General features: G+C 42.1%; 1 protein-coding gene across 1 annotated transcript in view; it reads right to left on the bottom strand.

The window, feature by feature from the left end:
• Positions 1-16,386, bottom strand: part of XPO5 (exportin 5) — a 58,905-nt gene that overhangs the window by 31,472 nt on the left and 11,047 nt on the right. Inside the window, exons 6-12 of the mRNA XM_060244474.1 lie at positions 9,774-9,800; positions 7,874-8,059; positions 5,861-5,937; positions 3,481-3,580; positions 1,987-2,070; positions 1,290-1,415; positions 609-699 (exon numbers count right to left, since the gene is read on the bottom strand). Of these exons, the coding sequence (XP_060100457.1) occupies positions 609-699; positions 1,290-1,415; positions 1,987-2,070; positions 3,481-3,580; positions 5,861-5,937; positions 7,874-8,059; positions 9,774-9,800 (691 nt within the window). The remainder of the gene's footprint in view (positions 1-608; positions 700-1,289; positions 1,416-1,986; positions 2,071-3,480; positions 3,581-5,860; positions 5,938-7,873; positions 8,060-9,773; positions 9,801-16,386) is intronic.

Here is a 16,386-nt window from a genome sequence, read left to right on the forward strand (position 1 = left end):
ACAACAGGCTGCATAGGCTTTGCTGGAATCACAATTGCTACTGCTTTCAAGTGAACCTGCACAAGATGAATTTGCAGGGATGTATGCATAGCAAGGATTGCAAGAATGCTATATGAACCCTACTAGTTGGATGTGTTAAAAAGCTATTGAGGTAGGAGGAATGTGTGGAGACTTGCACATCTCTTTCCTGCTCTGAAATGGTTCATAATAAACAGGGATCTTGTGACATCTTAGATCAGATAGTCTTTAATCTGGAATCTCCTTCATTAGATGCATGTCTAAAGTATGAAGGGACTGCTTCTTTTGGATTCACTCAGTTTCTTACATCTATCATAATCATGTCATACAAAGCAGCAGCTTCTTAAGAAGGAAGGTGATTTAATTGCTACCCTCCCAATCCTATAAATAGCAATGAGGGCCAGAATCAAGCACTCAGACCATAACAAAGATAAAGAGAAACCTCACCAAACACAAGCAAGTGAGTTCTTTAAGCTCAAAACCTGCTGGAGCATTTGAAAAGGTTTGCTGAAGCTTCCCAGGACAAAACTTGGAAGACTCTGGACTATTCTCAAAGGAGAAAGTGCTTTCCTGGAGCAACAGTGACTTACAGTTGAAGAAGTAGTTAAAATCTTCATCGCTGTCAAAGTCAAAGCGAGAATATTCACAACTGGGACTGTCCGTCTTGGAAGGAAAGCCCACCTGCAAAACAAATATTCAGAAGTGGAGCCTACCTTACACTGTGTACCTCCCACTCCAAAGAACTCGGACACTGAAGTATGAGATTAAAAATAGCAATTTACATAATTCCTTTTACAGTAGAATTCTCAAAAGTGTCCTAGTAAGACCTTATCAACAAAAAACACTCTGTTTCAAGCTCACAAAGCATAATGAGCACAAAAATAGGGGGAGGGATGTCCTTATACTGCCCTATTCCATGCTTCATTAGTAAATAAGGAATTAAAGGAACAGAATCTTCAGAGTCCTGCAACTAAAGTTCACAGAAACAAACAGCCTGGTGGAGTCAATCTATACTAGAGCTATGAGGCACACAATCGCATGTGACACATTGATCTGAAGGGGGCAGCAGGCATTGACATTCTGTCTTCTGGCCAAATCAAGACCCCTTGTTGAAGAGGCATGGGGAGAAACTTGCCCACTGGCAACCTGCCACATCATAGGATATCTACCTTTAAAAAAGGTTCTTTAACTTAGAACACAGACACATGTGTGCATATGTATACAGAACATACATTATGATCCAGAATCAAAGCCTCTCATAACTACTGTACCTTGACTAAATTAGTCATAGATGCCCGTAGATATTTTGGGATCATAGCCAGCAACAGAGGATCATGTGATAGGACTTCATGCCGAAAAAGAGCTCCCCATGTGATCTGAGTGGAAGAGCGTAAGAACTAGGGGGAAAACAAGGAATCCATCAAACTAGAAATCTATTAACTGAAAAATATGAACTCAGATGTTGAAAGCACAATGACCATTGCTGTCTTCCCCTCCTAGGCACTGTTAATGCTCTAATACCAAATGAAATCAAAGAATAATAATTATAACATTTGAAGGGCAACATATGAAATCCAATAACTCCTGTTCAATATTTACATCCCCATGAGCCATTGAAAACTGGATCTGAATGAATGCCAGGTGGTAGAAAACTGCACATCATATTACGCTCCATTTTTTCAGAGTAGGAAATGGAGGAGTCTCAGCTAACAGGCACTAACAGCACAAATGCAATCTGGATTAAGAGTAATACTGCCCCCAAAACATTTCCTCAAGCCAGGGAAAGACACATGGATTTAATTTATGTAAAAGTATATAAATGCACCACAAGCACATTTTTCCCAGAACAGCAGGTGCTACACAACCTACATGACTTTAATTCTATACTCAATTTTATACTTCATTCATTTCATTCATTCCTGTTTCATACTTTCATTCATTCCCATTTCATACTTCCCGTTCACTTACCTGGCTGGGATGGGTTGTGAAAGCTAAAAATGATTCCAGGTATTTCCCAAAGTTGGCTGGTGTTTCCATATCTGTATCAGAGCCCTGTTTAGAAAAGAGAGGTGAGTTGCTGGAAATCTGGGATGGATTCAAATGATGGACAACTGTATGGAAGCAGCACAAGAACATACTGCCTCTAGTCAACCAGGGGGTGTTTTATTGGGACCGTTCAGCCACACAGTTCAGTGCAAGGTTATTCCCAGCCCCTGGAATTTCCTAGAGAACATATAAGAGTTGCAACTTTTATCCAGCACCGCAGGTCTGATGAGCTAAGCTTTTTAACAGCTACTGGTTATCAGTCACCTCAATTCACACCTAGAGGGGTGGGAAAATAATATAACCATTTTGAAAACCCAGGGAGGGGAGGAAAAACTACAGTATAGCAGCCAATAAATACATGTATTTGGATTGCTTATTTCTAATTTGGAAGTGTTCTAATTAACTGTCTTAGAAATCCTCCATGAAGTCAACCAGAGATCTAAACATTCAGCACATACTTAAGAGGACATAGTAGTTACATTTCTAAGCGGCTACTCTCACTTATGCTTATTTTTATGCTCATTATTTATTCCCCACTTTTATCCTCAAAGCTGCTTACATCATTCTACCTTCCTTCACTTTATCCTCACAACCAACACCACAGGAGACAGGTTAGTCCAAGAGTGACTAGCTCTGTCACCCAACATGCTTCAATGGCACCCCCACCTCCCCTTTTCTAGTCTATAACCACTACACCACATTCGCTCTTCACCAACTGCTAGTCTAATTTCTAAAAAGCAAGTTTTCAAGATGGAAGCATGGATACTATCCTCTTCTGACCAGAAAGTGTGAAGTTCTAATCTTGGAAATGCAAGGGCTGGCTGAAGTTGATGATGAAATGGCACTGTGCTATACTCAGAAACTATTTCACATATTCTAGGATGAAGCTCTGGTGTTAAAATAGTCTTCCAGCACTGAGCCCTGTAAGAGCAGTGGTCAGCCTTTGAAACACAGCTTGAAAAGGGCAGGAACTACTCAGACAGTACTCTCCCTCCCTCAGTCAGACATGGTAACCACTGGCCCACATTAGTCCCTGGCCAGGTCTCTACAAACCACATTCATGTCACAGAATGGATGACTGTACTTTACAAGAAAGGGCAAAATGTCTCTGTGAGTGTTACAGTATCACTGTAATAGATTAAGTGCGCAGGACTGGCACTGTAAAAGGAGAGTATGACAAGGATCAGTCATTTAAGATCTCTGTAGGCCAAGCCCCTTGTAGAGATACACTACAATATTATTTGTAAATTAGCAACATCTGTTTGTATTTCATGGGTGCTGAAGAATATCTTCTAATAATTATTGGCACATTTACTGGAAAGAGAAGGAAGCTCTGTAAAACAGATCAAACTGCAAACAAGGACAATATAGTACCACCCCCCCCCCCCTACATTTAGCCTCATTTTGGATACTTACCACCAATGCGCATAGTTGGCTGCCCAAAGAACACAGGACTTGACAAAGTCTCTTCAAGAAAACATAGTGTTTCTCCACCAGACCTTCCCCATCTGCTGTCCTGAACAGTAAAGAAAAAGAAAGAACTTCCATGAGAAACTGTATGTCAGTAAGTTCCAAAAGTGACAGTTCTGAGCTTCTAGTACATTTTTTGTACAACAGATCACAAAAGGGAGCATCTGAAACCAAGGCTATACAAAACTGACAAGGCAAAATCAACTTGCAATTACTTTTGCTCATCAAGAGTAGCTGCCCCCCTGTATTTAATCTTTTTCTCTCAGATCTCCCTTCTCGTTTAGCTAAAGCTAATGGTCATCCTCCTAAACGGAACACTTTTTAGTCCCTATTTTATTATATGCAAATGATGCAGTGATCCTTTCTTTTACTAGGCTTGGTCTAATGCAATTCTTACTAGAACTCATTATTTATTGCAGACAGAACAATACAGCATATTGTTGGTACTCCCTGTCTGGGGCAGTGAGACTCTGTATTCTTGGTGCTTTTGGGGGGGGGACAGGGGGAGGGCTTCTAGTGTCCTGGCCCCACTGGTGGACCTCCTGATGGCACTTGGGTTTTTTTGCCACTGTGTGACACAGAGTGTTGGACTGGATGGGCCATTGGCATGATCCAACATGGCTTCTCTTATGTTCTTTCATTTAATTTTGATAAGACAAAAATATTGGCCTTTTCTAAATCCTGGAAGTGTTCTCGCTGGAGAATAGAGGGCAGAGAAATTGAACAGGTCAAATTGTTCCGATACCTTGGTATATTATTTCACTACAACCTTTAACTGGTGCTCCCACTGGGAGCATTCCCTTACTTTGACCAGGAACAGGATCGTGGCTATAACACGTTTTTTCCATCCAAGAGATAACCAATTTGTTCCAGCTGCCCTTTGGATTTTTCAGACTACAGTTATTGCATGCCTGTTGTATGAGATCCCTGGGTGGATCTAGAATTTCTCTAAAGAAGTTGAATACATTAATGCTATCTTTCTGTGCAGGATTCTTGGTCTCCCAAGTTCTGTCTCCTATTTACCCTCTGTGCCGAACTGGGTCTCCATCTTATCGAATTGTGGGCATGGTCTTCTGCTATCAAGTATTGCCTTCATCTTCACTTTAGCTCCCCCTCTCAATAGTCTTATTGCTCTCTTCCCTGAAGACCTTACATCTTGAAAGGGTCACAATTTATAGTGTCCAAAATTAAATCCATCAGAATTAATCTACTCTTTGGCCAATTCTGGTGAAAGGGCTATTTTTCAGATTGTCTGAAGGAGGATCTGGGATACTGAAGCTTAAACAATTAATGCTGGTAGCTCTGAAGTTTGCTCCTGTAAACAAGACTCTATGGCTCAGTATTTTTCTAACTTGATAAATCCCTTTATGTTAGCCAGGCTCAATCTTTCCTCCCTCTGGGAAGAGGGAGGGGGGGAGGAAGGAAAGAGTAAGAGGCTGCTTTGTTCAGCTGCCTCGTTGCAGGGGAGAATACAAAAATAGTGACAACAAGCAGGAGAGAGAAAGAGAAGGAAGCAGACAATGGCTACTTGCTGACAAGCCTGATTGGAGCTCTTTGGGGGCTGGATTAGGCCTGAGGGATGTACATTTGACACCACTGGGCTAGAGAATATAATATCTAGATCTATTCTGTCTGCTTGCTTTGCCCTTTTAATTTCAGTGGGTTCTGGTTGGTAGGGACCTTATTTTATATTTTTAGGCATCTAGTTTTTGGACTGTTTACTCCTGCTTTATTGTAATTATGCCATTAAAGGTTTGATTGAATGGATGAACAAGTAACCTACAAATCAGGCCTCATCATCCTCTTATGAGATCAGTGTGGAACCCCTGGAAGAAAAGTGAAAGTTGTCTAAAACCCCCAAGGCAGCCTATTTTGTTTACTTTGACTCCATATGTAAAATAAAGTATTAAAAAGTCTTTTATTGCAAAATATATGAAAAATTACTATTTTAAAAACAAAAGTAAAAAACTATCAAGTTTGAGCAGGTAAACTCAGATGTGAGAAACCAGAATTTGTTCTCATAAGGCAACACTTCGACGTAAAGCACACTTCTATGCAGTGATGATTAAACTTCAGAAGTTGCTTTTGTCAGAAAATCTGCCTCCTCTTGATGTCTCAAATATAAAGTCTGAAAGGCTCACTATATTCAGTTGTGATATTATTAAGGGCCTTAGCATTCTATGGTCTGGAGCTCTGTCCGCCCTTAAACCAAGGTCATACAAAGTCAGTTATTTAAAATTTGGGAAGCTAGTGAGCTATTTTGTCACTAAAAGATTTTTATTTCTAAGTCAACACATGGTCACACTAGCAGAACTTTACTACTCACTGAGCAGCAGAGAGGATGTAATGCATGGCAACGTCCCCAAACAAAACCATCAAAGGTTTGCGGTCCTCCAGTTTCCCCTAGGTACAAAACAAAGGAAATCTTTATCACAGTGTATAAAAAGAACTCTTCAGCAGCAACCAGAAACCAAAAGATGTCTACCACTAACATCTGGCAGATTCTTTTGCAAGTATGCAGAACATTATCATTAAGTTATTCCGATTTTTCCTCCATTCACATGACATTATCAAGTGCAAACAGACTGAACTATAATGGGCAGGCAAAAGTAAAGCTTGGAAGAATTTTTTCTAAATAACCAGCCCCTTGATGAGTTGCCAAATGGGGACATTTGGCCTCTTTGTTGCACCCTGGAGAACTTATCTATCCTATCTATGGCCTTTGAGTAAGCAAATTTTATCTGTTTTTTTAGGCTTTGCTTACTCTGTATCTTTTGTAAGCTATACTAGACACATGACAATGCAAAAGAACAGTGGCAGCACAATATGTAAAATACAAAAATACAATATATTGTGCAAAAACAAACACTCTTGACTGGTGTATACAAAATTCTATTGTCATGAAATGAACAGCCTACAACAGTGGGCATGCATTCATACAGTATAAACAGACAACAAACAAAAGTCTCAAAACAATATTCCAAGGAGGACCCCACACAGTCTCTGAGTTTTCCAAACTGAGTACTAAGACTCAATAATAAAGTTCCACAGGAGTCCCTCCGTTGCTTGTTGACTTCTGAAGGAAAAATTCTAGCCTTCACGCAAACTCCGGCTTTGATTGCGTTCTGCTGCTCCTGCAGCTTCCTCGTAAGTCAACTGAAACCTCCAGCCAAGTTCTCTCTCAAACGCCCATTTTGGTATCTTAATTTGCACAATATTTTGTATTTTTGTATTATACTAGACACATGAGGCATGAAGGAGGAGCATATAAATCTGCCAAGTAAATGAATACCTATCATTCTTGTGTTTGATTTACTTTATAAAATGGCTACAGTAGTCAAGACTACTGCTAAAATGTTGGGAGTATTTTGAGAGGAAGACAAAATAGAATAGTGGAAAGGAAGGTGAAGAAGGATGCTGAGTGGCTGATTCTGCTTTCCAACCTCCCAAATTTTGTTTAGTGAGCAATACAAGTCTTGACATGGCTGTGATGAAGCCCATTGACAAAAATAAGGTGAAGTGCGCACAGCAGCATGTAAGTGCTTAATGAATGTTTATTATTCCTTGAAGGAAAATAAAAACTTGTGTCTGATTACTTTTTCAAAAAGTTTTTAAAATAAATGGTGCTGACAGCATTCAGTGGAAATATAGTGTACAGCACAGGGGGTGGGTATTGGGGGAGTTTAGCACCTCTCTGCACAGTGTGTTCAGGAACTAAGCAAGGAGTCAAATGTTCTTCTTGCCACTCTCATCTAATAATATTAATAACAGTTATAAAAAAGCACTTTAAAAGAACAGAAGCATTGACAAGTGAAGCTGTTCCCAGGCACAGCAGAGTGCTGTATACAACACTGCTTCCCTGTTACACTGCATAACCTCAGAGTAGCTTGATTATTACAAATGTTTGGTGCATAGAATTCACATTTCTGTGGTTATAGAAAGCATGGTTTCTGACTGCAAATGCTTCATCTGATCACTCTAAAAGAGACCCCTCCCCTCTATTGCAGCTTTGGCCCACTCCTAGAGATTACACAAATTTAATATCCAAATGCTCCACATCAGAGGAGTGACTGGAGTGCTAAAGTGTGGATTTCTAAAGCTTCAATGTTATGCCAGTACATGTAAAAGAAAGGCTTGTATGAACACTTTCCTAAACATCAGTTATTCATTCCAAAGTCTACCCAGAATCTTCAACATTTGTACCAGCACTGATTTTAATCCTTTACATTTCAAACCAACCAAACCTCAGATGCTATGCAACAAGAATAAATCCAAAAAGGAAGAGGAATGGTCAAACAGCATGCACTGCGGGAAGAGTGAAGGCACAAGAAAAACTTACTTTCCTGCTGACTACAATCAAAAGGCACTCTGCTGCTCCCACTTGGAGCTCTGGCTCATTCAAGAGAAGGCACAGCATTTCCAAGAGCTTGCAATTATCTGCTGTGATATGATTCATAGCCACCCAGTCAATATAGCCAGCTAGAGTGTTCAGTGCTGCTATCCCCACTCTACAGTTTGCTTGTGCCTGTGAACAGATAGGAGTTAAAGGGTCATACACATTTTAGGGGATTTTGCACAGTTACTAATTTTTGTGGATGGAGGGCTGACCAGACACTATTCCTGTGAACCTAGTTGAGGGTTTGGAGGCTGTGGTTGGGTGGTTAAAGCAGAGATGGCTGGAACTGAATCTGGGCAAAATGGAGGTTTTCTGGCTGGGTGGGAAGGAGCCATGGTCAGGTAGTCACCTCTTGACAGGGTGGCTCTGACCATCAAAAGTCTGGGTGTGATCCTGGATGCCACCTTGTCATGAAGGTTGCCAAGCTGGTATTTTTCCAACTGCATGAGGCTCCCTATCTGTCTCATCCCAAACCAGCCAAAGTAATTCACACAGTGGTCACCTCCAGGATAGATTACTGTAAATCACAGGCCTACTCTTGCACCTGACCCAGAAGCTCCAGCTGATCCAGAATGTGGCCATGTGGGTCCTCACAGGGATCCCTTGGATGGCACATCTCCAACCAGTGCTGCACTGGATCTGGTTCAAGGTTCTATTTTTGGCCTTTAAGGCCATTAGCATTCAGGGACCTACATTTCTTCAGAACCACCTCTCTTAATATCCCTCTGGAAGAGCGTTATGCACTAGTAATAAGAACCTTCTGATGGTCTCTGGCCTGAAAGAAATCTGGCTGTTCTTGACTAGGGCCAGGGCCTAGTCCGCCCTGGTCCCTGCCTGGTGGAACTCTCTGCCAGAGAATAAGATATTGGATTTATATCCCGCCCTCCACTCCGAAGAGTCTCAGAGCGGCTCACAATCTCCTTTACCTTCCTCCCCCACAACAGACACCCTGTGAGGTGGGTGGGGCTGGAGAGGGTTCTCACAGCAGCTGCCCTTTCAAGGACAACCTCTGCCAGAGCTATGGCTGACCCAAGGCCATTCCAGCAGGTACAAGTGGAGGAGTGGGGAATCAAACCCGGTTCTCCCAGATAAGAGTCCGCACACTTAACCACTGCACCAAACTGGCTCTCCATGCCCTTTGGATTTATTACCTTTTTGTAGGGCTTGGAAGGCAGAGAGGTTCTGCCAGGCATTTGGTTGAAGACAACAACCGTCTGGCACTCTCATACCCCCACCTCCCCCTTTTTCTCCATATACCCTCCACCCAGGGGACTGGTGGATACTGAAATTATCCATCATATTGGATATAGTATTGCTTAGTACTGTTTTTGATTAATTGTTTTAATATATTTTAATATTATGTATTGTATTTTAGCAAACTGATGTAAGCAGCTCTGAGCCCTGTTTACAGGGAATGAACAGCCTAGTAAATCAAACGAAATAAATAATAAATCAATAATACTTTGATGCTGCTAACAGCAGCACACACTGATAACACCTTAAAAAGTAAAAACAAATTTCATTTTTGCAAATATTTGCCAGTTTTGACCTGGGAACAAGCCAATCAATGCTCTGAATACTTTTATTTTTCCTGCAGAGAAATTAATCTGAGAAATTCAATCAGACCAGCTTTCTGAAATGCCCTGGCTCATGAAAGTTAGACTTGAAAATTCAGTTCAGTAAGGGTTAGTTCAGTTCACTTTCTAACTCTATAACATCAAGAACACAGCCCCCCACCCCAATAAAATAAGAATTTCCTCACTTTCCTCACAATCCTGTCCGCTAGCTCTTGAACACCATGATTTGTAGAAAGTTCTACACTTCTTCCTCTGGCTTCACTTACCTTTGATTCCTGAGATACATCCATCTTCTGGAAAAGAGAACAAAGAGTAAATGAGCTTCTGTAGTGTGCTTTTGCTTGATCCTGTCTGGATGGAGCCATGGGATATTTCAACAAATTCATCTTTAGTTTGGAAAACTGAACATGCACAAATAAGCTATGCTGAGATAACAACCTCTATCTAATTTATCCTCCACCCTCTTTTAGTTCACAGGTTAAAGTGAGCTGAAAGAGGTTCAGCTGCTCTCAGCAAGACCCCACTCAAGTCATAAAATCCTATGAACAGTGGCAGGACCATTTCTGATGGATGGAGTCTGCAGTTCTACAGAGAAAGCCTTGAGTCACTTCAACAAATTAAACACAAGGCACACATATTAAAATTGTAGTGTGCAAGGGTTATACAGTTATGGTCTGAAGAACGAGTACAATGATAGGGAAGACTCATATCAGTACTGTGAAGCCAGCAACTGAAAAAGGTTCCCTTCCACGTATATAAAAGCTGCATTTTTTTCTTGTAACATGAGAACCTGCCCACAGTGATAGGTTAGTGAACAATATACTCAGCAGGTAATTTTTAGCATAGTCACAACCTTTTTACAGCAATCTACCTCAACTTTTTTTTACATTGAAGGATTTCAGTCTAGATGTTTTAAGGGAATATGACAACCTCATAGTAGTTATATACAAGGGAGAATTTCAGCAAGTCCAGCTTCTTCAGTTAGAGTGTAATAGACAACAGCAAGTACCTGCAAAAATGCTGCCTTTTATTCAGTCAGTAAGGGCCTGGATTAGCTCAACACACCCATACAAGCAATTCGCCAAGAATTATGGTGCAACTACTCCTTTTCTAATGAATCCAATGATCTGAGATGGAACAAATAATAGCAAGGCCTGCAAAAACTAGAGAACCTGAAGCACCCACTGCCCATTACCACCTCTGGGGGATTCATATATATTCTTCAAAACATACAAGCTACCCCACAAGCAAGAATTCTAACCATAGTCCCAAATAATATTTCTAACGTTGCACTTTTTTTTAGTTTCCCTGTGTGTGAAGATAAAAACCTCCCTCTGCTAGAAAGGCTTTTACCTTCAAAAAAATTTCCTTCCATGTTTGTTTCTATGTTCTGTTCAAAACATGAAATCCTTCCATGTTGTCACTTCCAGTGCTGAACAAGCTCATATTCCATACATATGGGCCTTCATTCTCTCCTCCATCCAACATGGACTGATAACAGTAAATCACCCCAAGTATGTATGTAATGTGGGAGTACAGCCTGGGTAACAGCTTCCCCGTAAACATAAGATGTACTACTGATAGCCAGGAAATCCAACCCTCAAGGATTACCCTACACAAACAGCTCAAAAGTTGTGCTAACCTGTGGAGGAGAGAGGGCATCTTGCTCCTGGGGCACTTTCAACCTTGCCAATTAAGAGGATTCCACAATTAGCAAATATAACCATACTTTCACCCCTCTGCCTCATTTTATACCTCATTCAATTGAGCATACTTACTTGGAGATAAACAGCATTGAAATTAGTTTACCTCTGAGTAAGCATGGCTGGGTTCAGACTAACAGACGTAAAACAGGGTTGCACTTACCTGTAACTGTTGTTCATCGACGTCTTCTGTGCAGACACACATTGGGACTGCGCAAGTGCAGGCCGGCCACGGAAACTGATTCTTCTAGCTCAATTTTTTTCTAGAACTGGGGCGGTCCGCTTAGAGCACCACTGAGCATGCGTGGATTTCCGCGCCAAATTTCCCCTTTATAAACACAGACTGCCCCTCATTCCCTCAGTTCCAAAAACCACCGCCACGTGCTCTATGGTAGTACCTTATAGCCAAATAATCTTTAATAAAAAGTATCATGAGAGCTCACAGCAGGGCAGGAGGGAGGGAATGTGTGTCTGCACAGAAGACGTCGATGAACAACAGTTACAGGTAAGTGCAACCCTGTTTTCATCATCCGTCTTGCTGTGCAGCCCCACATTGGGACACTTCCCATGCTTACCTTACAGTGGTCGAGGGTTGAAGGTCTCAGTGAAAACAGAATGCAGAACAGCTCTTCCAATTTCTGCATCTCTACTCTCCTGCATGTCGAGTGCATAATGCTTGATGAAGGTGTCTTCTGATGACAAAGTTGCTGACTTACAGATGTCAGACAATAGCAAAGTATGTCAATAAGCAGCAGATGAACCTTGGGCTCTAGTAGAATGCGCTCGCAGACCAACAGGGCATGGTAGACCACTGGTTCTATAACAAGTCTGAATTGCAGAAACAACCCACCTAGAAATAGTCTGTGTCATTGCTGCCCTACCCTTTCTAGAGCCCCAATAGCATACCAAGAGATGCTCAGATCTACAGAAGGATTTTGTTCTGTCTATATAATAAAGCAATATCCGTTTTAAGTCTAAACTGTGTAAAGCTTTTTCAACCGGGGTAGCAGAATTTGGAAAGAATACTGGTAGGGTTATATCCTGCTGTAAATGAAACCTGGTAACTATCTTAGGAAGAAATGAAACAGCGGTGCAGAACCACCTTACCCTCAAATATTTTTAGGAAGGGGGCATCCACCCTAAGGGCAGACAGCTCACTCACCCTTCGTAAAAAAGTGACAGCTAATAAAAGTGTCAGTTTCCAGGTAAGGTAAGACAAAGGAGAGGTGTATAAGGGCTCAAATGGTTCCCTCATAAGCACCGATAATACCAGAGAGAGAGACCACTGAGGCACCAATCTAGGTTTAGGTGGAAACAAATTAAGCAAACTCTTCATAAACTGTTTTGTGAGGCCATGTGAAAAAACAGAGCGTCCTCCAACATTATCATGAAACGTGGAGATGGCAGCAAGATGGACCTTAATTGAGGCCACTGACAAACCTTACAGAGCCAGGAATAAAAGGTATTCTAAAACAATAGACAAGTCACAAGTAAAAGGACAAGCATCTTTATTCGATATCCAGCTTTGAAAACGAACCCATTTTCTATAGCAGGGGTGGCCAACGGTAGCTCTCCGGATGTTTTTTGCCTACAACTCCCATCAGCCCCAGGCATTGGCCATGCTGGCTGAGGCTGATAGGAATTGTAGGCAAAAAACATCTGGAGAGCTACCATTGGCCACCCCTGTTCTATAGTAAGAGGCTCTAGTGGAAGGCCTCCTAAAACAGTACCTGCAGGACCCGATAGGGAACTAGGTATTAACCTATCCTCCATGCTGTAAGATGCAGTGTCTGAACACTGGGGTAGTACTCTGAACCTCGAAGCAACAGATCTGGTATATTGGGGAGATGTAGATATCTGCCCTTCGCCAACCTGAGTAGCTGTGGAAATCAAATTTGTCTTGGCCAAAACGGGACCACTAAAATGGCACTGGTGCCTTCTGTCTTCATTTTGCCAATAACTCTGGCGACCAACGGGAAAGGTGGGAAAGCATAATAAAGATGGTTGACCCACTGAAACTGGAATGCGTCCCCTATGGATTGTGGGTCCAGACCTCCCCATGAACAAAACATCTGTGCCTTCACTGAGAGTGCGATGGCAAAAAGGTCTACTTGTAGGGGTCCCCAGTAATTGGAACACGGGCCGAATGTACTGATCCTGTAGGGACCATTCGTATTCCTCCAAGAATTTCCTGCTCAATCGGTCAGCCTGAATATTCAGGGAACCAGGAATGTCTATCGCCCTCAGAGAAATATTGAATCTGGCTGCAATGTCCCATATCTCCTGTGCCTTCCCGCAAAGGAACAATAAACCTGTTCCCCTGTTTATTGACATAGAACACTGTGGTGGTGTTGTCTGTCTGTAGCAACACCCATTGGTCCTTGAAGCAATTTGAGAATGCAGTTAAGGCTAATTTCACTGCACGCAATTCCAATAAATTTATGTGCAACTTACAATGGGACTGTGGCCATTTCCCTTGAACTTCTTTACCAGCACAATGTGCTCCCCATCCCAGAAGGGAGGCATCTGTAGTTATAGTTACATCAGGAGACCAGTAACCAAAGGGCATGCCTGCAAACAAGTTACCATCATCCTCCCACCATGATAAATCTCTGATCAGTGTCCTTGGAATTAATAAGCAGCATGTTGGACTGTGTATGAGGGTTATAACGCCTGAGGAACCAGAGCTGAAATTCTCTAATCTGCCTATGAGCATGAGGGACCGCTGTAGTTGCTGACAATAAACCCAGAAAACGTTGGATGGTACGTATTGATTGAAAACGCTGCTTTCTGAAAGAGGCAACAGCAGCTTTAATAGACCTGCCTCTATCTGCAGGTAAAATTGCCTTTCCCTCAATGGAATCTAAGGTGGCACCTATGAACTTTACTCTCTGTGAGGGCTGCAAGTGAGATTTCTCAGGGTTCAAAATAAGACCTAAAGAAGTGGAACAAGCCTGCACCTGTTGTTCTAGCAGAATAGGATCCTCATTAGCTAGGAATCAATCACCTAAATATCGAAAAATCCCTATACCTAGGGAACGTAAATGATCCATAACAGCAGCAACGTATTTAGTGAATGCCAGGCCAAAGGGAAGTACCATGTAGCAATACACATGGGTACCCTGCCTGAAAGATAAATAATGTCTATGTGCTTCATGTATAGAGAAATGAAAATAGGCATTTTTCAGGACTAACACCACAAACCAGACCTGCTTTGTAAGGAGCTCTAAAAAAGAGGGCAAAGAAACCATTCTGAACCTCTGAATATACAGATAAACATTTAATTCACGTAAATCCAAGATAGGCCTACGGCCACCATCCTTTTTATCTATAAGGAAAAAGCGTGAATAAAAACCCAGGGTGTTTAAGCCTTCAGGGGATTCTTCTGCTGCTCCTTTATGCAACAATTCTGTCAACTGGACAGACAATTCAGGGAGCTGATTATCTGGAGCTGAACTGCCCTTGGAAAGTGGGGGCAATGACACAAACTCTAACTTATAGCCCTCTAAAACAGATAACACCCACGAATCAGTGGTTATAGAACACCATTTTGCATAAAAGTGGGACAAATGATTATAAAACCCTGAATGTCCCATGGCCCCAGTTGGTTGTAGTCACATCTTAGGGAGCTGTGGATGTTGATTACTGGCTTCCTTCGGTTGCGGAGGGACACAGCCTCGAGCTGGACTTCTGCATCTGCCATAAGGTGGGTTCTGCATCTGGTAGTGGTATTGACGAGGAGGATACTGATAGGGTTGGTAATATGGCCCCTGTTGTCGATAAAATGTTGACTGGTAAGGAGGACGTTGAGGTGCACATTGAGTGTTCTGTGAGGAAGCTCCATATACACTCAAGGAACGGGCCGTTTGTCTGCTTTTCTTTATATTTGAAAGGAATTCATCTGTGTTTTTGGCAAAAAAAGAATTCTTTTCAAAAGGTAAGTCCTCTACCAATGCTCTTGTATCTAATGGAAGAGTGGTGCTTCTCAACCAGGAGTGTTGCCTCAGAACTATAGAGGATGCCATTGCTCTGGCTCCAACCTCTACTGAATGCTTGCCAGCACTTATTTGCTGTTTGGACAGACGGATTGCTTCTGACTGAATTACTTTAGTCAGCTCCTTGATCTCTTCTGGGAGCAGATTGATATACTTTTCCAGGCTTTCCCAGAGAAAGAGTTGGTAGCCTCCCATAATTATTTCATAGTTAGCAATTTTAAAATTGAGAGCTGAGGAAGAATAAAACTTCCTTCCTAAAAAGTCCAGCCTACGACCCTCATGATATATAGATGCTGTGTGCTTCCCAGGATGCCTTTGAGACTGCATTCCTTCAATAATCACAGAAGAGAGAGAGCAAATATTCAGCCCCTTCAGGTTTCACTCTGTATAAATTCTCCAACTTCCTAGGTGTAGATTGCATGGAAGCTGGTGTTTTCCAAATAGGGATGGTGAGTTCTTCAACTCCATCTAAAATAGGGAAGGCAATTGTAGTTGGAGACTCAGAATGCAGGTGGGCAAGAATTTTGTCCTTTGGTCCAGCATCAGAAACAGCAACATCAAGCTCTAAAGATCTAGCCATTCTCGCCATCTGTACACTGAATAATCTATAATCTTCAGTGGATGAAAGATTTTCAGTGTCAGCCAGAGAGTCGTCTGGTGAGGGCGCTGTCCCCCTTGTTGAACTCTCTTGAGAAGAAGTTGACAATGCATCTACATCACTGCCCTGGGGGTGGAAGTGTGGTGTAGGTCTGTAAGGATCAACCTCATGTGGGGCTGGTCTGTAGTCAAAATATCTCTGTAAGATAGGCATATGCCTGACATCAGAATCATAGGGCTCCTCTGCCCAGTCATCGAACACTGATTCCATAGGCTCAAAGTCAATGCCTTGGTAACACAGAATGGACTGATTTGCTTCGTTAGGAAGTTGCAACGGTTCAGTCTGCTGTAACCCCACTGGTTCTATGGAGGTGCTTGGTTCCAATATCAGCTGAGGAAACGGGGTTCTGGGAACCGAGGTGATAGCAGGCTCTGCAGCCTCTTGTCTCTTAGCAGCAGCACCATCAGCTGCTATCTGGGACCTTTCCTCATCTCTGTGCTTTGATTTTTTTAGCACGTTTTGAGGGAGGCTCTGATTGTGATTGAGCTGCTTTCTCATCGCTCGATTGCTCATGCCTTGCAGC

This window comes from Heteronotia binoei, chromosome 1, assembly GCF_032191835.1.
Source record: "Heteronotia binoei isolate CCM8104 ecotype False Entrance Well chromosome 1, APGP_CSIRO_Hbin_v1, whole genome shotgun sequence".
Taxonomy (NCBI): domain Eukaryota; kingdom Metazoa; phylum Chordata; class Lepidosauria; order Squamata; family Gekkonidae; genus Heteronotia; species Heteronotia binoei.